Genomic DNA, 27,273 nt, shown 5'->3' on the forward strand with positions numbered 1-27,273 from the left:
TGTGTGCATTTGATGATGAACTGACGTCACAGCCAGTGCTCAGAGCACAGCTTGAGGCAGAGAGGAGAAACATGTGTTTGGCTTTTCACCTTTTCACTTTTAGATTCTAAAAGTGCCTGTTTTTGTGTTTATAAGTGCTGTGTTTTTAGCTGCAGCATTATGTCCTCTGTTTTCTGAAGCTAGGACTGTTGGGTTAGTCAGCTGCTTGGCTCTGGAAATCGGTAAGGCATACCAAAATGTGCCTCTTTGAAAATATATTGTTTGCATAATTACTCCTGTTTTAATATAAAAATAAAAACCAACAATGTGTACACCACCATTTCAATCAATAGTGATACATCTCAAAAGAAATGCATATCTTGTCCATAAGCCAAAACTATGAGATAAAATATGATTTTGCTATGAGAAAAACTATAAATAAAAATGAATTTAAAGGGATATTCCACCCAAAAATGTTTTTTTTTTTCATTAATCACTTACCCCCATGTCGTTCCAAACCCGTAAAAGCTCTGTTCATCTTCGGAACACAATTTAAGACATTTTGGATGAAAACCGGGAGGCCTGTGACTGTCCCATAGACTGCCAAATAAATAACAGTCTCCTCTGTGTCTCTCCATATCACTGTATACTGTGTATGCTCTTCTGTATCATCCACGCCACAAGGATGCTCTGTTTTTTATGTGTATTTAGCTTTGATTTGAAAGAAAACAGCACATCCTTGTGATACAGAAGAGCATACACAGCATACGGTGATATGGAGAGACACAGAGGAGACTGTTGACAAAGGATTTGTTGAATAAAGTCGTTATTTTTGTTTTTTTCGCTTACAAAAAGTGTCCCCATCGCTTCATTGCATGTCTGATGGCAGATGGAGTATTCTGTTGACGACTTTTTTCTGGACCTTGACACTGTTATTTATTTGGCAGTCTATGGGACAGTCAGAGGCCTCCCGGTTTTCATCCAAAATATCTTAAATAGTGTTCCAAAGACAAACGGAGCTTTTACGGGTTTGGAACGACATGAGGGTAAGTGATTAATGACAAAATTTTCATTTTGGGGTGGAGTATCCCTTTAAGATGAATAATGAATAAATCTAGATTGCAAAACAACTTTGTAAAAATATAATGGCATATGTAAGAAGAAAAATAACTATAAATACTACAAAAACAATCATTTTTATTGTAATAAAACATGCACTGTGATGATGATTTTGATAATTATTATAGCAGCAGGCCTAGACGTAACATTCATAATGCAGATTATGTGTTTATTCTTGTAGAATAATGACCCTATAGGTAATGTCAAAACTGATTCTACACTTTAATATTGGACCCTGCATATAAAAATAATCTGTATTTCATCATTCCCGTGATCTTGGCATCACTAATGCTATGCTCTATAGTTGAGCTACAGTAACTTATATGAGCACAAGAACTTTAGGATCCACACTAAAGGGTTGAATCATGTGTCAGTAATGGTACATTTCCCTATAGTGTATTTGGATGCACATTGTTTTCTTTAAAGTTTCAGCAGCAGCAGCAGTCTGACTCTATTCTATGATCTGAAGGTCTGCAGAGCAGCGTTTGTGGCTCATTCGAGTGAGTAATTGACCCTGTGACTGTGAGAAGAGAGAGCATTCTGGGGAGGCGGTTAATAACCTTGCACTTCCAACGCGTACTGTTATTGTATTACAAACGTTTGAGCTCATTTGTGAATCAGCCCCCCTGAAGGCTAATGTCTTAGCTGGCTTTGTTGACCCTCACACTTGATTTCATTGTATAAACGAACAGATCATAATCATAATGAGATTTACAATTGTAGCATTACTTGCTTGAACTATTAATAACAATCATGTCACTAAATATCTGTATTTCTTAATATCATTGTGTTTTACATGACCTCAGATGTGTGAGAGAGGTCTGGACCAGAGGAGGGCGCCCTTGAATTGGCATGAGGTCTGAAGCACTTAACCTTGGACTCATGCGAACACTTCAAAAATACGTCAACGTCGCCATATTTTAAGCATAATTTTTGTAATAATGCATAACTACACTGAAATCTCCTTAAGCACATACCATTTGTAAATTTCACGAGGGTGCATTGCCTAAAAGCATCATTATCTTCTGGATATCTGGCTGAGAAAAGGTGCCAAAGCAGCTGATAAATGGGCTTCTAATGAATCCTTCATTGCGGTGATTATTTATAATTAAGCAGATTGCGATAGCGGCTAACAATGCGCCTTCCATTCAGTGGCGGGCCTATCTTTCATCATTACTGAAATGTGTATGAATCAACACAAAAGCGCTTTTCCGAAGTTGCTGACGCAAATGGATTATTAGGAGTTTTTCTTCTCAGCGGGGAGAGGCTAACTGCATTAGATGGGCGTTATTCAGGCAAAACAGCCTCGATGTCTTTACACCCTGGGGATTTTTTTCTGTCTCCAGAGATCAGAACTTTTTCACACAAGACTATAGTTAGAGGCAGACGGATTTTAGTGCTATACAGCAGTTCAGAATAGGGAATGACTCAGAGATACATGAATCTTTCAATGTCACGTGTGAGATTAGGGTAGGCCTAACTCAAACGTTTACTTGAAAATCTACAGTTTATGGACCTAATTGTTTCTCTCTCTAAATTACACATCTTATGTAATGTTTAGCACTCATGAAGTTAATTTTCTAGCCAGTGTCAACATTATGTTCTGTTCTATTCCTCTATTCCATTGGAATTAATTGTATGCTGTTGTGTACCTATTTGTTATCGACTTGGAGACTGAAATAGGCCTACTGATGGTGGTTGTGACATTTTTGTTAATCTAATAAGAGTCTTAATAATAATAATAATAATAATAATAAATAATAATAATAATAATAATAATAAATAAAAGATCACCATTGTCAATAATAATAATTTTTTCTTGAGCAGCCAATCAGCATATTAAAATGATTTCTGGATGATCATGTGACACTGAAGCATGATGCAGAAAATTCAACTTTGCAACGATTTCACGATGTTGCTGGTTTACTGTATTTTTGATCAAATAAATGCAATCTTGACCATAAAAGACTTCTTTCAACAACATTAGGAAATCTCACCGACCCTAAACTTTTAAACGGTGGTGTATAAATCAGTACAACACCACCCTCATGTCAGTTGTTTAGGAATATGAAAATAAACAGAACAGAATACTTAATTAAAATATGTTAAATTCTAATTTAATTTTTTTCCATTATAACTTAGCTATATCAGCAGCATAATTATTTAAGTTAAAATATGGACTAAATATGGAAAATTGATGCAGGATAATGCCCATGTAGTTAGAACTGTCTAAAAAAGATTTTAAAGCCATTCAAAAGTCTTTATCGCAGACATTTTTCATTGGAGTGAAGCTGTTTTGTGTATTTCCGTTTCTATTCAGTCACCCGGTAACAATCCATCTTGTTGATTCTGAACTCTTAGTCAGTTTTTATAGTTTGATTAAAAAAAGGGAAACATCTACAAGTATGAAAATAAACGGTTTTCTGTCTGCGTCATCGGTGGGTTTCTCGATTACATAAACAAATGCAGTTTATTGTCAGTAGGCAGTCTGTGTAACAGGATACTGTTCATCAAGTTGTGTTTATCAAAGTTGTGGTTTCTCATGGACAGACAGGAGTTCATTCCTCTGAGATATGACACTGTCTCGCGCAGCCGTTTGAATTTTAATAGCTCAGTGTGGGAAGGCCTTAAATGCACTCACACATGGATGACATCACAGGTCCCCACAGTGCTTTGCTGCAGGCGGCACAAACAGAGGTGACAGCCAGTGCAAACGAGGCAGAATAAAAATCCAGGGCTCAGCAACAGACAGCGCGTGCTATCATGTCTGTCTGACCCAAAATCATTGGAGGCAATGAGGTCATTTCCCTTCTACTGGCTACACAGTTGTTTATCTCTCATGTAAAAAATCTGGACTATACATTTGACACACTGCCAAAGTTAGATGAGCGTGACGTGACGTGTCTTCGGCCTGTTCCTTTTTTCCGCTGAGGAAGCCATTTGACACATTCAGTGAAGCACGATTACAAATCCAGTGTCCCATGGCAGAGTTTCTCAGAAGGAGGCCATAAATTTACAAGACACTTCACAGTCAAATGTACAAAAATATTGGCATTATCTTGTATCATTTTTTGGACGTTTTGGATTCTGTTCCTTTATGAAACAAAAATATATTGGAAGATACTAAAATATAATGAGATATATTAAAACACACGCACACACACACACACACACACACACACACACACTTCCATATATGGGAAACTAGTGCATATATCTTTTTTTTTTTTCAGTATACTGCAATATGGAACATGCATGGCTATAGATTGATACATAATGAAAAATATGTAAAGCAATGAAGGCAAAAACTCTACTACATGTTTACGTGTACTAGCTTTATTGAAATACTGAACTAATTGATTTGTTTTTCATGAGATAACATGGGTTTACATACATATATTCATAAACTTTATTGTTTATGAATATATCAGTTAATTTAACTTAAAATATCATGTAATTTGCAGTTGTTACACCTATATTTAAGTTCAATGTACTAATTTCCAAGTTAAATCTATATCAGTTGTTTTATTTTTCCAATTTGTTAAACTAGAAAATTAAGGAAAAAAGCAAACAAATAAAGGAACATTTATGCAATTTTCTGTTTTATTTTAATTCAATTAAAAAATGTTAATTTATAAACATAACAAAAAATGCATTTTTCATCTGAAAACATTTCCCCATAAAACATGAAAAAAAAAATGTTTAACAAACTAACATAAAACAGTCTATCTCAGAATTACAACAAACAGCATCAGAACTATATGGTTTTATTCCACTCTTGAGTTTACAATATTGGCAGTACTGAATTATAGGTGCAAACTCACTTTTTCCGAGGTTGAGCATTACCTACTGAATAAAATATAAAGAGCTTTTCATACACCTAGTCCAGGTGCAGGGCATAAATCAGTCTGAAAAAAATAAAAAATAAAAAAATAGAAGGCCTGAGATCGGTCAGTTCATCCATTACAAAATTTTCTTCCAAGATGATTCCCACTCTAGATGGGTTTAGCTGTGGACTTTCTTGATCAATGCTGAGGATTCTTACTGGAGTCTTTCTTGTTAGCTGCATCCTAACAGAGGAAGAAACAGATCGACAAAGACATTATCAAGTCAGTTAGATAATGCTGTTGTCAAAAATTCAAGTTCATATGCTGCGTTCACACTATGTTCTACTTAGAGCTGTTCAGGTCCTTGGATCAGGAACTGTGCATTTCTATGGCAACACCATCAACGCCTAAATTAATCTGCAACAGTGGTCACCTAGTACAAGTAGAAGCTCTCAGAAAATTCCCAGATTACAGATGGTAATTATGAGTTCTACAAGGACATGAATGCTTTTTCCAGGTTGGAATCTTGTAATCATAGCAAATACAACAAGTCATGTCAAGTCACCTTTATTTACATAGTGCTTTTAACAATACAGATTGCGTTAAAGCAGCTTTACAGTATTAAATAGGAAAATAGTGTCAATAATGCAAAAGGACAATAGTAAACACAACATATTCAGTTAAAGGCAGCTTATAGAATTCAGTGATGTCATCAGCAAGCCCAGTTTAGTTTAAATAGTATCTGTGCAATCAAGTTGATGATATCGCTGGAAATTAAGCGTCCCCAACTTAAGCAAGCCAGAGACGACAGCGGCAAGGAACCAAAACTCCATTGATGACAGAATGGAGAAAAACCTTGGGAGAAACCAGACTCAGTTGGGGGGCTAGTTCTCCTCTGGCCAGACGAACCAGCAGGTTGTCTCTGGGGCTCATCTAGTTGTCCTGATCTCTGCTGACATTCAGGGCTGTAGAGGTCATCTCTAGGTGCTGATCCACAATCTGGGCAGGATACATATTGGATCTGGGTGACTGCAGTGACCAGGGTTCATCAAACTTGATCCTCGAGGGCCGGTGTCCTGCAGAGTTTAGCTCCAACTTGCCTCAACACACCTGCCTGGAAGTTTCAAGTATACCTAGTAAGAGCTTGATACATCTGTGTTATGGGAAGTGTTTTCGGTTCTGGTTGTCCTAATTAATGCAGCCTAACAATCCTTTAACCTTTAGGAATGTGTTAGTGTGTTATGTGTAAGCCAAGTTAAATAGGTGGGTCATTAATCTAGATTTAAACTGACAGAGTGTGTCTGCCTCTAGAACAATGTTAGGTAGGTTATTCCAGAGTTTGTGCGCTAAACGGGAAAAGGATCTGCCGCCCACAGTTGGTTTTGATATTCTAGGTATTATCAAATTTCCAGAGTTTTGAGAACGCAGCATACGTGAAGGACTAAAATGCAATAAAAGCTCATTCAGATACTGAGGTGCTAAACCATTCAGGGGGTTTTATAAGTTATAAGCAAGATTTTAAAATCTATACAATGTTTAATAGGGAGCCAGTGCAGTGTTGACAGAACCGGGATAATATTATCATACTTCCTGGTTCTAGCTAGAACTCTAGCTGCTGCATTTTGGACTAGCTGGAGTTTGTTTATTTAGTATGCAGAATAACAACCAAATAAAGCATTACAATAATCTAACCTTGGAGTCATGAAGGCATGAATTAACATTTCTGCATTTGACATTGAGAACATCGGTCATAATTTAGATATATTTTTGAGATGGAAAAATGCAGTTTTACAAATGTTAGAAATGTGGCTTTCAAAGGAAAGATTGCCATCAAATAGCACACCAAGGTTCCTAACTGATGACGAAGAATTGACAGAGCAGCCATCTAGTCTTAGACAGTGTTCTAGGTTATTACATGCGGAGGTTTTAGGTCCGATAATTAACACCTATGTGTGTTTTTTTTTTTTTTTTTTTTTATTTATCAGTAAGAAATTACATGTCATCCCCATTTTTATATCGACTATGCATTCCGTCAGTTTTTCAAATTTTTCTGTAGGATAGGGTACTTTCCCGCCATGCAATGCGAAATACCTCTAGTTTTGTTTTCCTCCAGCTGCGCTCCATTTTGCGGGCTGCTCTCTTTAGGGTGTGAATGTGCTCATTATGCCACGGTGTCAGACTGATTTCCTTAATCTTTCTTAAGTGGGATGAATGCACTTTTACATACCTGGTTTACAGTAAAAAGATCTGGCCTTTGAAATACCATCTGGGTGATGTCAGGATTGTAAATTACAACTTTTCTGTGAAGAGCAAACATTAAAGTTACAGTCTTTATAAGGGCATCTGACTTAAGGGTTACATTTAATTGTGCAGTGTGCCTGTCAATAAAGTGGTCATCCTCAGAACAGGTCTCAGTTAAACCACATGACACATCTGGAGTTTTGCTGTGAGGTGGCATAAGTGTATGTTTTAGTGCATAAAGTGATTTAAATGTATGTACATGCCTGATGTGAACAAGGACATTGTTCCGTTCTTGTATAACTTCCATGTTTGAACATAGAGACAGAGTTTCACAGACAGGGCTTAGCTTAAGCCAGAACTAGGTCTTAGTTAAAATCAGGATATTTAAATAACTTAATAAAAATAAAAATGCCTTAAGAACTTTACTGGTGTGCATCTTGAAACAAGACAATGACACAGACATATTTTAAGATGTGTCTGTACAAGATATTTTCAGTTAAGACAGCTTGAACATCATTTTAGACTGAGACTGGCCTTAAGGCTTGTCTGTGAAACCGGGGGATAATGTTTAAATAGCTGAGCTCTCTTTTCACAGTTATGAGGGCCATACTTACACTTCCTTCCAAAACAAGACAGTCGTTAAGAGGGCTCTGAACCTAGAAAGAACAGAAGTATATTCATCTGTTTTTGTATTTATACTGTTAATTAATTTAAACTTACTCTTTCAAACAACAGCCATGGACGTTCAATTATTGCACTCACCATATTAGCCACAACATCCTATACCCTCCTCCAAAATCACATCCTCTATAAGAAAAATTTATTTACACTCCTCAAAAACAACATTGAGTGAAAAAGAAAAAGGAAAAGACAAAAATAATCTCAGTCGAAATAGCTTTTTTGGGGTTCAAGCGCGGTTATGTCCGCTGCAGATGAGTGAGAAAGCTAACGTTAGCTAACGGATGAGAAATGTCCCGTCGTTTAGACAAACAACTATTTTCGCCGATCACAAACAGTCTTTTGAGGAAAAGAAAGAGTGATAAAAGGTAAATGGCGGAAAATAACATCTATAGAGCTATCTTATCTAAAACAAACTCTGAGTTCCATTCGGAAGGGCTCATCCCTATGCCCTAATCCCTTCAAATGGTTTACCCTCCGGAGTGAGAGCTTCAAAGGGTTGAAGGGTGTAGGGGATCAAACAACTGTTTCTTGAAGTGCCCTACCACTTCATCATAAAACAACCACACAAAGGCGCCGTCATCATGCAAAGAATCTGCGCAAAGGGTCATGGGAGCCTGAAGTGTCCATCAGTTGTACTCTTCGAAATCCTTCATTCCAAAGGACCCTTTGAAGTGACCAGTTTTGAGCACTTCAGTTTGGAACGACCCTTCAATATGGCGGCCATGAATGTTTTCACTCCAAAGTGCCCTTCTGAGGGTGATATATCCCATTTGGAATGCACCGAAAGTTTCCCCCTTCTCATCCACAGCTCCTTGAATTCACACAAAATCACAGTGACAAAATGGTGTCATTCTTCTTCTTATTATTATTTAGTTTAATGGCGGATTGCAATCATAACTTGTCAGGTGCATACTGCCACCTACTGTACTGGAGTATGCAGCATGGATTATTATATAGTTTATGTAATCTTTAAAAAAAATCTATATACATACACATACACACATACATACATACATATATATATATATACACTAATAAATACAATAAAAATAAATCCTATAATATATCCCTATATCTTTTAGATATTCCACAACTGCTTCTTGTGCATCCTTTACCCCTTCTAATGGCGTCATTAACAGATTCGCAGCACCAGTGTGGGGAGGCGTATACCCTTAATAATATGAGCTCATTTAACCTTGATATTTTATATATATTCGTCAAAACAAATATGTCTTAGTTCAGCTCTTAATGAAAAATATTTATATTTATCAATGTTTAGAACTAAAAAAAAATTACTTGAAAAATAAAACAAATAATGGTAAATTTAATTAAAAGACAAATTATTAATTGGATAAAGTATAGCTTGAAAACCTTTTTTCAGGCCCTTTGTAGGTTTTAGTTCAACAGTATGGAAATACAATTTATTGACTTCTAAAGCCACTTTTTTCAAAGTCGATTTAATGCTGTAGTCTCATAATATTAGTCTCATAATAATGAGACTACAGCATTAAAAGCACCCAAATATTTAATATTTAACTTTTCTTAGCATATTGAATTTTTGTCATTAGCAAATATTGAATTCATGTCATTATTTTGTAATTGAATTAATGATTTAAAACACATTATGTAATTAACTCAATTATATGACACTGTGATAAAGTGGGAGAGAAACAGGTCAAGCCTACTTGGGCGGTGGAGTGTTTTGTCATCATAACATGACACAATGCAGAGCTAGTCACGTAGCATTCTCCTGTGACACCCTCAACTCTGACACGTGACAGGAAACCTGATCTGCACGTCCTCCATGGGAATGGGAAACAGACCGCCGGCTCTCACACATCTCCCTTACCCCACAGCCCGCTGCGGGACAGTCAACCAAATGCAAAATTGCCTTTCAACGTCAGCAATATTACACAATTTACAACAGGCTGCTTTTATTGTAGTGTACACTTTGCTATTAAATCATTAGATTATTCAATTTGTATTATGTACGCATAATGCCCCTCTTTTATCAATCTAACGTAGAAACGAACACAGATCCGTGCGCACAAATCAACTATAATGACAGAGTTCAGATGTGATTCATGAAACATTAGTATGCCGCCAATCTCATCGTACAAATGATCGCATGTTGATAAATGTGGTGGCAGAAATTAATCGTCATTTGAATATCGCACCCCTAAAAACAACCCGGTTTAGAAGCCTCGCCCCAAGAGTTTACGACACGGAGAAACGAAACCCGGCCAAAAAGAGGAAGTAATATCTTGAAAGAGAAATAGATCTTACCTCAAAATTTGGGATATGACACAAAAAAAAATGTTGGATAAGATGCACATAAGTTTAAAAAATGTGCACAAAAAACATATGTGCTCTACTAAGGTGGATACTTTTTAATGAACTGTTACAACTATCCCCACCCCAAACAGCTTTTGAACATGTTAGCATGAATGTAAAGCATCAAATTAAACTAAATAAATGGCTATTTTAGGTGATGTAAGTCAAAAACTGTATTTTCAATACAATGATTGCTAGACAAAAAATAATCTTAAATAAATTACTTTTTTTCATCATCAGAAAATCAGTTTTTTTGGTCATAAAATCTACAATGTTGCTCACAGTCACATGTCACTTCTTCTCTAAGCTCAAAAATATCTTGGCAGTGTATGATATCTTACCCCAGTCTTTACATCATCATCAATAGTATTATTGACAGGAGCAGTAGTAGTATTGTTATTAATTACTGTCACATATTTTATTTTGAGGGAAGAGGAAAGTAGGCAAGATATTAAAATGAAAGTAATAAGAGAGAGAGAGGGTGAGAGGTTCTCGCTTGCTCCAGTGCTCCCAGGGTCAGCTGTTTGCTGAATGACGCACATTGAGCCCCAGTTAATATTGTACAGGAGGCATTGGCGTCGGACTGAGCATTCCATTACAGGCCTTTCATGCTGAGTTCACTAAGCAGCTGTGCACTGATTTAGCCTGCACCTCTCTCTTTCTCTCTCTCTCTGTCTCTTTCTCTCCCTGTCCTGGGATCAAAGTCTTGGTCATTTACTAACATTACAGAGAAGGGACATAATACAGATCAACAGCATGACATAGAAGAGTTCATTGTACAGCATTTGTTTTAATTGGTCTAATTTTTCCAGTTCATTTTGGTCCTGTTTACCATAGATACTTGTACTGTACATAAATAGTTGATGCTTTTTTTTTTTTTTTTTTTTTTTTTTTTATCAGTATCAATATATTTGGGGTTAAAATATCATGACTGTATAAGGGAAAGTGTGTATCACTGGTAATGATAAACCATTTTAATGGTCCTGCAGTGAGACAAGATTTCACATATTCATTTCACATATTCATTTCACATATTCATTTCACATATTCATGTCACCAAAACAACATTCATAACAATCATGGAGAATTGAATTAAAATGCTATTTATTTACCAAGTCAGCTTTCTAAATACATAATCATAATAAAAGCACTATTGACTTGTAGATTCCTGTGGTGAAAAAGAATTTGACAATGACAATGCAAATGTCATGCAAACTTCAAATCTCTTAGAAAGTGAAGCCGCCTTTCTGAGAAACACACTATTACACCCAACCCAGTACCGGCTGTTTCTGGTTAGTGACGCAAAGCCTTTCTCAACCTGTGAACCACACGTTCTCCTTTACTAATCTCCAGGAGTGTCACGGTGGACTGTAAGGAAAAGTTATGCAATAAAGTAAATGGGAATGGTCTATTATCATAAAGGTTAAACCCCTCACTGTTTCACAAGTCTGGTCAAAGTGGTTTGTGTGCTCTGCTTTGTTCAAAATTTACACTACTGCCAGATCCAGTCTCCTGAGGGTGATTGTTATTCACAGTTAGAAGTTTATTAGAAATTAGAAATGTCCATCAAATCAAAATCATCACAGAAAAATAAGAACAGTGCACAAAAAACATGGATTTTTAGCAAGATCAGACTTCTTGTTGATGTGATTGATGCCAACAGAATAGGCCGCACTGTGCAGCTTATGACAAGAAGATTATGAAGTATTGAACAAACAGTGATTTGGTTCAAACACAATAATCTGATCATCTGGTTGTTTCTTGAATTCTTGTCGGAGAAGCAAGTCACACTCCTTCTTTTTAACCTGATGTGTCCTAAACATATTAATATTTTTATTGCGTCCCATTTTTAAAAGCATCTAAATAATATAAATTTTTCATTAAAACAGGTTACTACATTTTAGCCTATGCTGTGATCATTGAGAGAATACTTTCAACATTCTCAAAAAGTTCTCATGATGATTTTTAAGTTGAACATTCTAAAAAAAACTTTTTCTTTGTAACCTTTAAATGTTGTGAGAAATGTTTTTGTAACCTTGAAATAACGTTCTAATCTTTTTAAGAACATTAAAAATAAAACATTTCAAAACGAACTTGCCTTAATGTTTTTATGACCTAAATCTACTAACCCACTTTCCTGGGGGGTGGGGGTGGGGAGGTGTTCCCCCTTCATACAGATCGCATTCCGCATCCCTCAATTAATCACGTTCCAGGGGGGTCTCCCTTGGTAGAAATTGGGATCGCAAACCCCTCAGCAAAAAAAAACAAACATGTTTCCCCCTCAGGGGGCCCCCTCCATCGTCGGGCTCTTAGAATCGTCCTAACAAACTCCCCCGCACCCACTGCGCCCCTGCTCAGCTGGTCATTATCTCACAAAAACTCCTTTAGTGTGATGTAAGACTCCTCCGCTCACATTTAGGTGTTGATCATCCTTTCAGAGTTTATTTTGCAATAATGAGCAGCTGACTGTACATTATCTCTTACATGTTTCCCATTGGAAGTTCAAATATCAGATATCTCCCGTTGCTGTTCACTCTTACCTGGAAAACTGAGAACAGACTAAAAGCTAAAAGCATTTCTAAAATGACTTTGAAGTGGTTTCTCTGAGCTTCCAGTCAAGAGCTGCTAGCGGCTACAGTAGCTGTTAGTCTTCCAGCGCTGCACTGCATGACCTCTGACAGATTCAACTCATCTCTCGCTCATATCTCAGCTTACAGTCTTGGCCACTGCATGTCCCAGAAGGGAAAGATAGAGCTGTGCAGTACCAAAATACCTCTGACTATCCTACCATACACACAACTATTGCACTCTATAACCCATGTAATGTCATTACATCCACATGCTGCTTCATTAAAGACAGCCGACTTTAATCTGATACTCATCATATGCTATTGAACGTCCCAAGAGACATGTCAAGTGTTCAGCAATAAATGCATTCCTCACTTGATTATTCTTCAAAGAGAAAAACCAATGAACTGCTCAAATATGAAAGCCTTTTTCTTTAACAAACTATTATACATCATCACAAATACTAATAGTTTTTAAATGCTACACCTACTTCAACTTTCCTCTGATGAATACCATAAAGACACACTTGACTAAATTTGTCTTTAAAATGTCTTTAAAACCCTGTTCACCTGTAAGGCTGAAATGCTTGAAATGAGATACGTTTGATTTGTTTAACATTATTTGTTCACAATGTAATTCCTGTTCTTCCATTTGTGTTATTTCATAGATGACTGTACTATTATTTTAAAATGTGGAAAAATATAAATAATACAAAAATTATGTTGACACTTTAGTATAGGGACCAATTCTCACCATTAAATTTGCTTATTTTATGCCTATTATTACCATATTGGCTGTTTACAAGTGCTTATAAAGCACATATTCTGCATGACCATTTTCTACATCCCTAATCTACCCAATACCTAAACTTAACAACTACCTTACTAACTATTAATAAGCAGCAAAAGTCATAGTTAATGGTTTGTTAATAGTGAGAATTAGAATTTAAAATAAACTATGACCAAAATTAATATTGACTTTTGACAGGCAGCATCATACACAAAAAACAAAAAAAAACAACACAAAACAAAACAACTCAGTTTTAGTCTACATATTGTTTAAGATCATTATATTAAATATTATACACTATTTTATTGTTATTTGAACTCAAAATAAAATATAAATGAAAGAAGAAAAAAATCAGAATAGAGGATATAGTATCATATGTACAATAAAATGTTACATACATATTGGAATTATAAAATATCCTACATTCCATTATACATACATATATATATATATATATATATATATATATATATATATATATATATATATATATCTATATATATATATATATATATAGTACAATTAAAATGTTTAGATAATCCTGATAATCTAACATATGATAATTGAAAAGCATTGTCTTTTGGAGGAAACATGATAATCTTTAAATTTTGTTCAGTGCAGGTGTACATTTTAATTTTCAAAGCATTTCAAGACAATATTATGACATTTGATATTTACCTTTGACATTTATGAAATGAGGAAGCATGAAAAGTAGAAAACTGACGCCTGTTCCTGGTAACTGATGTTTTTCTGCAGGCCCTCATCATGAGATCAGCAGTCTAGCTATGATTTCAGAGAGATCTGGATACACGCACAAAGATATTTAAGGGAGCTTCATCAATCAGAGTCTTTGTGACAGAGGTTTTGACACGCTGTGAGCAGGCGTTGGAGCAGGACATCCAGTCAGAATGATTGGCATGGACCGCTGGCTTTGGAGCTGCATGTATAAGCATGGAATTCCCAGCACAGATCAATGTGAGCTTTCTGGGCACAGAGCCGCCCGCTAGCTTACAGCTGGAGCGATGAGCGCATGCATGCTGGAATGTGTTTACATGCGCTCTATCCTCCACCGTACCTGTGATCCTCTCCACAGAAACTGTCACATTAGATTATATATTACAAACAGATGTGTTTCATATTAATTGTTATGTTTCTACTGGTTGCTCGGGTTTCTGAGTTGTTTACAGTCTGGAAATAAATGTCATGTTATTTAAACATGTTGTTGTATCACTGCAAAAACAAACAAACAAACAAACAAACAAACAAAAAAACTTCTTCAAATCAGTATTTTGTTGTTTCCATTAAAATAACATAAATACTTTTCAGAGAATACATTTTGTTGTTTCCATTAAAATAACATAAATACTTTTCAGAGAATACATCTTGAATTAAGTATTGTATATTTGTTATGCTACAAGATTTATAGTTTCCTGTAACTTTTTAAAATAAATGTTGTTGTTGCAAAAAAATGCTAATAATAATAAATCCATTAAAACTAAATAAATACTCAAAGTAGGCCTATATTGAATGATGTATTGATTATTCTTACACCACAAGAAAATAGTTTAATAATTTCTTAGATCTATGCTTAAAAAAAAAAAAAAGAGGTGGGGGGGGGGCTGGGTCAGTAATAATAATAATACTTTTTTAAAGGTGATGATGATTATTATTATTATTTATGATATGTTATTATTATTTATGATATGTTATTATTATATTATATTATATTATATTATATTATATTATATTATATTATATTATATATCTTTTTTTTTTTTTGCATGACATTGCATTGCATGATTTAGGTATATGTATATAGCATTTTGTACATGTAACTTTGTAGTTAAATAATCATGCATTTAGATAATCCTGATAATTTTTTAACATGATGAATGTCTTCAATGAAAAAACAGGCATTTTGTTTTGAGGAAACATGCTTCATATCAGTTATTCAATAACACTGATTGTTACTTTTAAGTAACTATATGATGTTTTAAATTGCTGCCTTTAATAGAAAAGTGACATTCCATTAAAACAAATGGACACCCTCCCCCCCCCCCAAAAAAAAAAAAGAATATGAGGAAAAACACATCTAAACACAGAAATTAATTTCAAGAGTTGATTTTTTTATTCAAATAAATAGCCACATAAATAAAACTTCATCTCTCATATACTTTCACACAGCCATGTACAATCACACATACAGCAAGCAAGCACATCAGGGAAATATAACCATAATAATAAAAAAAAATTATAATAAAAAGATCAGAACAGTTCAGCATTGAAACATAGTGTTTCAAAAGTAACTACAGACTCGTCTATACCTGCACTGGAAACAAATACTATTTTCAAAAGCAACTGTCATCATAAAGTGCATAATTGTCAAACAGCAAATGAAATGAAAGTATAAAATGGGGTGTTTTAACAAAACAAACAAAAAGCATAAGATACACAACTCTGCAGCTTTCTGACATCCTAAAATCAAAACTTGAAAAAAATCACCACCACTGGATTTGTTCAGACAAAGGCACAAGTTTGGTGGTGGGTGAAAAAGGAAAGGGGTGTTAACACTGTTTCTTACATCACCTTCAACAGCTTTACCTGCACTGGTTTCAAACACTGTCGTTTCATGACCCAATCTGGAAACACAGTACAGATTTTTTTCTAATCCACTAAAAACCATTGCACAAATATGTCGAATTCACAAAAGACAGACATGCAACAGGATCATTTACAGCTATAAAAACAGTGCTTCAAGCAAATGGAGCTTCAACAATGGTCACACACTATTATTTCATATAAATTGCACACAAACCCAGAAACACTTCAGAAATCTACTTCTAGCACCTCGATTGTAAGCTAAAAAAAAAAAACATATATATATAAAACTCAACTCTATTGCTACAAGACATCTTCAGCTATGTGTGTCTGCATCTGTGTGTGCATTTTAATCAAAAAAAATTACACGAGTATGTAAATGCATGGCGTTTCTGAGAAAGGGAGAACCTAAAACGATTGCTTGTCAAATATCTGTTAACTAGAGGAAGCAGCTACTTTTTACATCTGAGCAGTACGACTGCTTTTGGGAGATTTAAACGTGCTACACTTTAATGAAAGGAGAGCTTTTCACCACCGTGACATCTGTAGAAAAAAATTTATGTTTCTCTTGATCTTCGCTGTGCTCTCTCTTTGGCTTTTCCTGTAATTTTTCTAGCTCTGCCGTTCTACAAAGCCAGCCTGGATGCAAAGGCAACCTGTGTCAACAAGCTGTACAAAATGGCCAGACTCTTATTTCCCATGCTCATGCAGAATACATCATTAAAATCATCTCGTACATACAATCATTACAAACAGAAAAAAAACATGCTCTATAAAAGAAAGAATAAAATAGCATTATCAGACATGAAGTACCTTTCGCTTTCCTACAACAGCTTCCTCTCCTGGTTCTACATTTCAATGTGAAATATTGCACTATACTCATATTTGTTCACTGTTAAAAAGAAATGATTAAAATAAAGCTAATTTACACCATTAATGAGGGTCATGGGTTCAAGACATTGTAATGGGTCTAACTTATTCTCATACAGTGTCTGTTGAGATACAGCCTTTTGAGGTGAAAGATCAGTTATTGAGGAGGTAGTGAACTGATGGAAGAGGAGTCTTGAAGGATCAAAACTGAACGGCTTGGCTGGACAATGTCTCCTAATTTCATTAAGTCATTGGTATGTGTACATTTGTATCATCATAATTGTCTAGTGTCTTTGTATACATGTAACTAAACATGAAGCAGCATTAAAATCATTGTCACAGACAGCGAAAACCCAAAGACCTGGTCTAATAAACACTATGCAGTACCTCTTGTGCTTATATCTAGCTTACTCTCATTTGTCTTGACGTTCCCCTCATGCTAAGGCGCCTCTTCATTGCACACACATCATTGGAGGCATAGTGTGGCTAGTTTGCGCACATTTTCACATCACAGGTGAAATGACAGTATTTTTTCTTAGTTTTGGAAGTATGGTTAAGTCAGATACTGCATTTTGTTTCAAGAACATCTAGGAAGGAAATCAAAACGCGAGGGAAAAAAGCAATCAACTTTGGTCTTCTCTGGAGATGTAAAACACAAAATTAAAAGATCTGAAAGGAAATCATCGGAAAAATCTATAAGGAAGACATCACCTTCTTATTTTCATACTTGTATCGAGGATAAACAAGAGTCTCTGACATAATCATTTGCGATTGTGGAGGCCAGTTTTACGTATGAGTGGACCCACTCGCAAATGGATGAAAACACACTATTCAGTTCCTTGTTCAGCCAGCCATCCTTTATTGCTGTGTGGACAGGAGCACCTGGCAAGGGTCATGGACTCAATGAAGAGGTTGGTTATTGCTTCTTCTTGTTTTCTCTGGTCATTCCAACACATGTAGACACAATCGTGGAATTGTATGTCCAGAGAGAGTCTCTCCTTTGCATTAGAAAACTACTGAGAGCATCATCATAATGAGATGCTTTCAAGTTCTGACACTGAACACCATTGGCGCACTCTGGAGTAAGAGTGGTGGAAGCAGTCAGCATCACTTAGAATAAAACCTTTGACCTTCTTCAAAGTCTTCAAAGCCTTCTTTACTTGACCATAACACAGCTGCTGAGTTGCTGCTTTTGACCGGCATAGACCAGCTCCTGGACATCAGGTCCAGGCTCGATGCTGGTGCTCAGGCTCCAACTGCCCTGCTGGGGCAAGAGGGAGAAAGGCCCCTGGGATGGGATGGTGGGCTGGATCTGCAGGTGCTGTGGGGACTGAGGGTGGAGATGTGGCCGCTGGCTTATGTGCAGACGAGCCTCCAGAAGATGGGCAGCAGATGCCACGGGAGACAAGGACGAGGAAGAGGAGAAGAGACTGCTGCTGCTGCCACAGGTTGTGCTGGAAGGTGATGGGGGTCTGCTGGCACGGAGGGAGAATAGGTTGAGTCGGGGGGTTGGAAAAGAGGGTGGCGGGGGCGAAGAGATTGTTGGAGGGAGGAGATGAGGGGTGGGACTGCGAGAGGAAGAGCACGGTCTGCTGAGACTGGACTTGGGGCTGAGGTTGGTGCTGGATCTGCAGCATCCTGTATGATGAAAGAACAACAGAGTTTAGGTTTACATTCAAGAAATGTACAAACCCTGTTCCTGGAGGCACCTCAACTGTACACATTTTGAATGTCTCCTTTTTCTAGGAGTCTCTACTAATGAGCTAAATCAGGTGTGTTTGATAAGGAACAATTCAAAATTGTGGAGTACTGGGGTGGCACCAGGAACAGTGTTGGGAAACACTGATGTTTCCAATCTTCAGCAGTCTGGGATATCTATGGATTATTTCTCACCTTTGCTGGTGCAGAACTTCCTCCAGCATGCTGCGACGCTCGCGGGGGCCGCCGGAGCTCTGGAGGCCTGAGGGAGTGCACATAGTTGGGCCGAGAGACCCCCGGCTGCCTCTGGAGCATGAGGTCGGAGGGCACACTTGTCGCGCCAGACCTTTGATCTTATTCAACCCCAGCAGGCCTTTCGCACGAGTGTTCTTCCTCAGCTGCTGTCTGAATGCCTTCAGCCCTACAGAAATAATCACAGACTGGTTAGAAACTACTTAGCCATATGATTCTATAAAGCTGGCACATGTGCTTTAACATAATTTTTTTATTTAATGAAACTCACCCTGTGTAAGGGAGGTGTCTGAAGCCCTACGCCCCTCTTGGAAGCTGGCTGCAAGCATACTGCCTTGGTTCTGCAAGAGGAGGTTGGAGGAAAGAGCGAGGGCCATCCCAGCAGGGGCTGATGCCTCTGGCCCAATATTAGAGGCAAGCAGTGATGAAAGATCCCCTACAGCTGTGGAGAGAGCCTGGTTGGGGTTTGAGGAGGACTTCAGACAGCTGTCAGAAGAAGCACCATCCGAGGGGCTAACCACAATACCTGAGAGAGGATGACATGTAATTAACAACCAGATCCTTGCATTAAGTCCTTCATTTTATCCTAATATTAACATATTACTTACAAGGTGGATTGCACTGGTGGAATCGAGCGGAGACCTCTGCAAGCGTGTGCCTTCGGGAGGTGGTGCTGGGCAAATGGGGTGGCTGGACCTGCAGCATCACCTCTTCCTCGTCAAGGTCATGAGGTCGCACCTCCTCACTTATTGTGGTCTCCAGCAGGCTGTTGGGGGAGATGGATCGGTTCCACAGGAGCCCGTTCAGGCTGGCCTCCACTGGGCACACCACGCGCTGAGGAAGGGAGGGAGGCATTCACATTAGCCACTGCCTGTCTCTAATGGAGGAGGGGGATTGGGGATGCACTGCATATCTGCAATATGAAACAGGACAGGGAGTCTATTTACTGAGCAACTAGGAAGAGAGGGGTCTAGAGCAGGGGTGGGCAACTCTTGTCCTCAAGGTCCACTGTCCTTCAGATTTTAGCTCCAAATCTACCCAAACACAAAGCTTGTTCAGGTGTTTTTAATCAGGGTTGAAGCTAATCTCTGAAGGACAGTGGACATCAAGTTCCCCACCCTTAGTCTAGAGAGGGATTGCGTCAAGCTCAAGGGAAGTACTGACCTGAAACAGGCCTCCTTGTTCACATTCCAGCTCTGAATGGACAGGAGTGTTCACCTTGGTGGCGACAGGGAAGGCTGAGGTTCTGAAGCTGTCAGACGACTCCATGATCACCTTGAAAGTGAGATGGACAGAGGAAGAGCTGAGTTAGCACAGGGAGATTTATTCTCAAACAGGAGACTGTCTCGGCCTCGCCTCGACACTCACCTCTGGGGTGGAGGAATCGGACGCCGTCCTCGACCTCTGATTCCAGGCCCCGCATTGGCGGCTCAGCTGTTGGCTTCGGTGCTCCTTCACTCTTTCTAGCAGCAGGTAATAGATTGCTGAGAAGTGGTTGTAGCTACTGTTCTGGAGAGACTGTGGAAAGGAATCAAAAAACAGTTTTAGACACAATGACCATACTGAACGTCACTTAAACAGGTGTAATGAAACGCAGGCAGCCCACGTCAAGAATTAACTACTTAAGAGATATTACCAAAAGCTAAAAGCAACACAGCATGGCAGCTTTCAAAACAGATGCTACAGTGTTTATCCTTTCTGTGCCAACGGAAGGACATATTTAAAACCATGGGAAGCTGGATATGGTGTTGTTTTTATTCTGGGGTGACAAATTGACAATTTATGTCCTTCGAACAACATTAACCCTTGCTCTGGTAAACACGCCCTTCCCTGCTGGAAACAACTAATCCCGTACTGTTTGTAACATATACAGAGACACGCGTCTCCACTGTATGCGCCCCTTTTCTCACCTCCACAGTCCTCTGTCTGTCAATGCCGAGGGTCTGCATGATGCCCAAGACAGGTTCACTGTAGTCTCCCAGGTTGGAGTTGTAGTCAGTGAGGGACAGGGAAAGGGTCTGGTGGGGTGCGCTGGGATCCGCAAGCATCCAGCGGTGCTGCTTAATCTGAGCCACACTGATCCGCTTGGCTGGGTCGACAACCAGCATCTTACGAATCAGATTTTCACAGTCTGGACAAGGAGACAAGGAGATCTCGGTCAAAAATGGTTTTCTTATGAGGATACAGCATTGTATGTGAAAAGAGGGAGTGAAGAGCTGTACCTTGTGACATGAAGAATGGTATTCTGAAGCGGCCCTCCGTCACTCTCTGTCTCAGAGCTGGAAGACTGTCCCCATCAAAGGGCAGGGACCCGCACACCAACACATACAGAACAACACCTAGACTCTGTGAAAGAGACAAATTTGTAGCATGTATTAGATTTGCATTTATCCCAGTGCTTGCAAGGCAGCAAATAATAGTGTTCTATATTATATTCAATATGCAAATAGGTGTTAGCTAAAGGACCAGCTGCAATTTAGAATGCAAATTAGACGATGACATCATTGAAATTGGTTAATTTATAAATGCTAAACAGAGTTTTGCTTTCTAAGCAGTGCTTTTATAATTTCATAATGATCATTTTATAATTATATTTTCAGCAGCTGTGTAAGACATCAAGTGAGAATCATAATGATAAACATACCCATATGTCTAACTGTGGCCCCTCATACTCCTTCCCCTCAAAGACCTCAGGGGCAGCATATGGTGGGCTTCCACACCATGTGGAAAGAGGCTCTCCAGCATTATAGAAGTTTCCAAATCCAAAATCTGAAAGAAATGAAAGAGAATTTAATTCTTTGTTGATGAAAAGTCTGATTACTCATAAAACTGCATGTAAATGGTATACAATCCTTATATAAATCCCTATAATGAATGACTTGTGAGAATCAGACTGGTTTGATTACTGGTTTAATTTTATTAGTGATCCTTACTGTGAATTCTGTAATTACTTTCTTTTTAGGACACTCATAGTCTGGCTATGGGAAGTGTTTATCAATATGTGAACCCTTAAAAGCTTATTTTCTTTGCACACCTGCCAGCTTGATGTTCATGTTGGCATCTAGCAGCAGGTTTTCAGTTTTGAGGTCTCTGTGGACTATGTGGTGCCGGTGGCAGTAGTCCACTGCCGTCAGAATCTGCCAAAACTTCTTACGAGCCTCATTTTCACTCATCCTTCCGTTGGACGTCAGATAGTCTGTAAAAAAGAGGACGGCTTAGGAAGGGAGGAGACATTGCCTTAAAAACACCATATAAAGACAGAGCCAAGCCTACGGTTTATCTGGGGAGACAGCCATTGTTTTTTTTAAAGGCTGAGTATATGACAGGTGAAGAGACAGATATGTTCTACTGTTTAAATCCCTAGGTGGTGAGGACAAGCAGAGGTAGAGCAGCTTATCCCTTTTACATAGTTACATAAAGCTTGAAAATCCAACACCTGTCTCGCTCTGTGCTCACTCACTGCTCTGACGGCTGTGTTGATCTAAATAATTCTCTCCCCGTCAGACCTCATTATCCACAACAACTGGACAACAGGTTTTGGGAGAGCCACAGACGTCAAAAGCATTAGATGCCCGTCAGCCTTTTCACAGATTAATTAGTCATTCATTTACAAAAGTGTTTCCACTTACCAAACATTTCTCCATTTTTTGCATACTCTGTCACGATGTACAGCATGTCTTTGGTCTCCATGACCTGTAAAGACAAAAAAACCATCATAGAATTAAAAAAAAATCTAATTATCACATTTTGCTATTTCTTTAAACATTTTGTGCATGTAGCTTTGATTAAGTAATACTGAGAGATTCATTGGAAGTTCATTTATAAAATATAGAACCATTTAAAATGGTTTAATAATGCAGTGTTTTATATATATATATATATATATATATATATATATAAAATCAACAAAATATATGTTTTATTATACATTCATTTAAATTGTAATTTAAGTCTCAGACACGTCAATGTACATTTTATGCATCAACAAGCCAACTGTCTGATCTCTACTTCTCTTTCAAACCAAATTTCCTCTTTCTGTCAACTTTTATCACAGTTTTTGTTCATATGACAATATGACAGGTTAGTTTGTAACAATATGTACCATTGCAGAAGAGTGTACCCAAGCATTTCTTGAATGCCCCGAGCACACACACACACACACACACACACACACACACACACACACACACACACACACACACACATATGCATGTCTTTTTCAGATCCCTGCTGTCTGATCCATCAGTACCACTGAAACAGCTAATGACAGCTGAAACTTTATCTTCACCAACCTGTTTCTTTTGAACCATAAAATATGTTCACACACAAGACCTAGTTTGAGCACAAAGGCATCCAGTGACACAAAAGAAACTGTAGTTCAACAATTAGCATAAGAAATTATGAAAGAGAGGGTGTATGATGTCCTCACCCTTTATGGGAATGTCCCGTAAGCTCTCGGCAGAGCCCTGAGGGAGAAATACTAAACGCTGCATGTTGCGCTACCAGACAGAGCTGGATAGCAGTTTCTATGCTTTCTTCTTTTTGAAGAAGTCAGGCTGTTCAACAGCAGGAAAAGGGTCTTTATCTTTAGATAAACCCAGGTTCCAAAGACTTCAGCCTTTAGTGTCAACCCAGAGGTGCCAATGATGTCATAGCTTCCTTAGAAACCCCATCCTGTTCAGCCCACAGAGACGTCTCCCTCCGTCACGAACGCAGAGGGAGATGAGTGAAGGAAACTATTGATAGTTCTGAATACAGTGTGTCTGAAGTGAATGAGAAGCTAAAGGCAATAAAAGGACTGTTTTTACAAGGCGCATGGGAACTGAAACAGTTTATCATGAGAGGTCATAGGTCACTAGTTCTACATTTTTCAACTCAAGGGCTTTTTGGTTTAAATAAACAGGGCTTCAGTTGTGAAAGGAGAGGCACGTTTAAGGTTATTTGACACTAAAGCAGGATCAAACTGAAAGCTGAAAATCCAGGACAGTTTCGTGAAGGATTCTTACTGACGCTGCAGTCATTATCTTATATGTTGGATGACATTAGGATATGTTTTAATTAATTAATATGAAAGAGTATGCTGAAGGAATGGCACATCAAGTTCATTTCAAACTATACAACGCTGCTGCTCACGTCCCCAAAACTTGTGTTATTCCCAAGGATTTTAGCTTCTTGCAACCTCAGTTCTCAGTGTAATCTGCAAAATGCTAATCTCTGAACAAAACAAACTTAAATTGTACAGGCTATGAGAGAAAGAAGTGCTGACATATAGCACCCCGTATTAGCCTGCCACTGTTTGCATGAATGTGCGAGCCAAACTATGGTGACAAAACAAGCCCAGGGATCAAATCAGATTGTACTTCTTAGAGATTTTTCCTCTGGCTAGCTTCACGTGACTCTGCAGACACATTGCATTTGACTTTCACCAGCGCTAATTAAGTCGGAGATTTAGACCCTGTGTCCTTATGTCCAACACACTCTCTGTTTTTCTGTGTCTCTCATTCCCAGACAAATACACACATCTTGGACACAGATTAGTCTCATTTTAAAAGTAGATTTAACAAACAATGCAATTAAAAAGCCAACAAATCACTTCAAAACATCCAAATTGCAAATATAAAGTTCCATTGTTAGAGAAACCGTGCAGCTGTTACCGTCAGAATCTTTTTGTACTTCTAAAATTACTCTGTTTGGTGTAAGCTATTATATATTTTTAATTTAATAAAACCGGCAACCTGACGAAACAGATATAACAGTGTAATGCGGTGGACAGTTGCTATGCAGAAGCCGAATGCAAGGAAGAAAGTAACTTCAGTCTATTTTTACATTGCACACTATCCAGATGTACTTCCAGAGAAGAGCACCTCACCATCTGCCTGACCAACACTTAGACATTCACTCACCATTAAACCACACTCTCTCCATGTCACCGATCATGCTAAAATACACAACACTCCCTCAGTTCTACTGACATTAATCCAGGGATTTCAACAGGGAAGACTTTGTAATTATAGCATCATAATTAATTTTACAAATCCTATAACTTACCTGATAGAGCTTTATGATGTGTGGGTGATTGAGCAGCTTCATAATCTGAACCTCCCTGTAGATTTTCTCCAAGTTGGCCGAGTTTAGTCTTGTTTTATCGATTATTTTAATTGCAACCTGCAAGAAAATACAACAAAATGCACATTCAGAGATGCAGCTGAATATATTGCACATTATTATTATTATTTACCAATTTGTAGGGAAATATCAAAACACACAAAGTAAAAAAAAATATGCAAAAAGTTCTAAATATTCTGCAGGAGACTTACCTGTGTTTTCGTGACTTTGTGTCTGGCCAGTTTGACCACAGCGAAGTTTCCCTTGCCGAGGGTTCTGATGATCTCATAGAAGCCGACCTGCAGGGGTCTGGCCTGGGCACAACTTGACTGAGAGCTCGCGCTGCTGTTCGTCATTATAACCATGATGCCGGTTCTGTGTGTGCCGAGGCGCAGCGATAACTTTAATTGATCTGCATAAACCAGAAATCGTTCGTTATAAATGCGCACGAACTTGAGCGACAAATTAACAATGATTATTATTATTATTCATTATTAACAATAATTCTTACACATCGATCCCATCACAACCTTCACAAAACAGTAGCTACATGATTACTTTACAGGCTAAATCATTGAATAACATATACTGACATATAACACATTTTAACTCACTTAAAAGCAAGTTAATGTAACATTCATTCAAATTGTAGCCAGAAACTTCAGACTAAACGCACAAAGGACTAACAGGTAAAACCAGCGCGCAATGTCCACAAATGTCCTTGAAATGTCAAATTAAAAATAAATAAACAAAAACAATTCTAGGTAGGGTATATTATGACAAAGTGTGTATCTGTTTTGTCATGGGAAATATCAAAAGCGAAGGTACTCTTACCTTTAACACACGAATAAATTCCACCTCCTTCCACAGTAGATGCTTTTTTAAATCTGCATTTACAAGTCATTCCTTATGCAAATCTTGAGTGGGAAAAACTTGTTTTTGTTTTTACTCTGTCTTCTATGTACAGCGCTACACACTTTGACGGAGCGCGCTACTATGTACAAGGTGAGGCTCCGCTCTTGAGCAGCTCTTCTGGCGCGAGGCGAGCGCTACAGGCTCATGGTGTGATGAGGGACTCCGCCTCTCCTCCGCTTGCCATAACAAATTGATACCCGCCTCATTAACGTCACACCCGCGTCAGAGCCCGGAGCGGGGCGCGAGCGCACAATGCAGAAGTTGCCGAGCAACCGTGCGGCTCGTCGGGCGGTGACGCCAGTGCTGATGGAGGGGTTGCTTGGAGATGAGGACGATGACGCCAGTGGCGGAGAAGTGTCGCCGCTCTCAAGCTGTTGGTGTGATGGAGGCTCGGAGGCTCTGCTCCACCTGCTGGAAGGCATGCGCACTCCGCGAGCTGTCCGCTTGCTTGACATGCTTGTGTTATTTGAGGAATACAAAGAATGAATTATGATCGTGCCGCGCATACGCAAACGAGAATGTATGTTTGTTTTGGAGCGACGGGGTTCATCTGAATTCACAGAATACATTAACCCCTAAAAGAAACGCGGGGAACTTTTTGTACACACATCTACATCCATATGGCACTTCTGGAATTCCTTTACGCTCTTAAAAATAAAGGTTCCAAAAGTTTGGTTTTGCATGGAAGGTTCCATGGAAGTTCAAGGCTCTTCATAGAACCACTGATTCCAATAAAGAACCTTTATTTTTAGGAGTGTAGTGCACTTTTATTTTGCAATTTTAATAGGGAGTTTTGATTAATTTGTCATTAGATGTAGATAGGGGTCAAATGTAATTCACTTTCCATCTGTTGTTTACAAATGTAAATACATAGTTTAAATTTCATGTTCTGATGGGCATTTAATAATGAAGTAAATAGCAAGCTGTCATTTAGAAAATACTTTTATCCATAGTGATTTATTAGTGTGATAGAGCGACCGTCACCCTAATGTAAAACCTAAACCACTCAAAAAAAAAAAGTGCATTACCAAAACTAGTATTTGCAGAAATGCTTTACAATAAGGTTTACTTTATTAGTATGAGATAACAAAGAATAAAACTTATACGGCATTTATTAATCTTAGTTCTTGTTAATATCAGCATTTATTAAAACATTTTTTAGATCAAAAGTTGTATCTGTTAACATTAATGCACTTTGAACTAACATAACTAAATTAACAAGGTTCATAAATGGTGTAAAAACGTATTATTCATTAATTACACTGGGGGAAAAAACTATTCATTGAATTTACTATTT

At 38.0% G+C, this 27,273-nt stretch overlaps 1 protein-coding gene and 1 long non-coding RNA gene across 2 annotated transcripts; both read right to left on the reverse strand.

Moving 5' to 3' along the window:
* Positions 1–4,667: 4,667 nt before the first annotated feature.
* On the reverse strand, positions 4,668–7,956 carry LOC109054986. Its single transcript, XR_006155566.1, has 4 exons — positions 7,929–7,956; positions 7,781–7,822; positions 7,153–7,225; positions 4,668–6,039 (listed from the first exon to the last, which is right to left on the reverse strand). It is a non-coding gene; the product is annotated as an uncharacterized LOC109054986 (long non-coding RNA).
* Positions 7,957–15,643: 7,687 nt separating this feature from the next.
* Positions 15,644–26,143, reverse strand: LOC109054959 (serine/threonine-protein kinase SIK2-like). Its single transcript, XM_042730872.1, is given in 15 exon segments — positions 15,644–18,433; positions 18,435–18,644; positions 18,900–19,125; positions 19,228–19,482; positions 19,565–19,790; positions 20,121–20,231; positions 20,325–20,474; positions 20,867–21,087; positions 21,179–21,302; positions 21,601–21,725; positions 21,991–22,152; positions 22,586–22,649; positions 25,005–25,121; positions 25,274–25,473; positions 25,896–26,143. Coding segments are annotated over 15 exon segments (2,532 nt in total). The 5' UTR covers positions 25,966–26,143; the 3' UTR covers positions 15,644–18,162.
* Positions 26,144–27,273: the final 1,130 nt, after the last annotated feature.

This window comes from Cyprinus carpio, chromosome B9 (genome assembly GCF_018340385.1).
Source record: "Cyprinus carpio isolate SPL01 chromosome B9, ASM1834038v1, whole genome shotgun sequence".
In the NCBI taxonomy this organism is placed as follows: domain Eukaryota; kingdom Metazoa; phylum Chordata; class Actinopteri; order Cypriniformes; family Cyprinidae; genus Cyprinus; species Cyprinus carpio.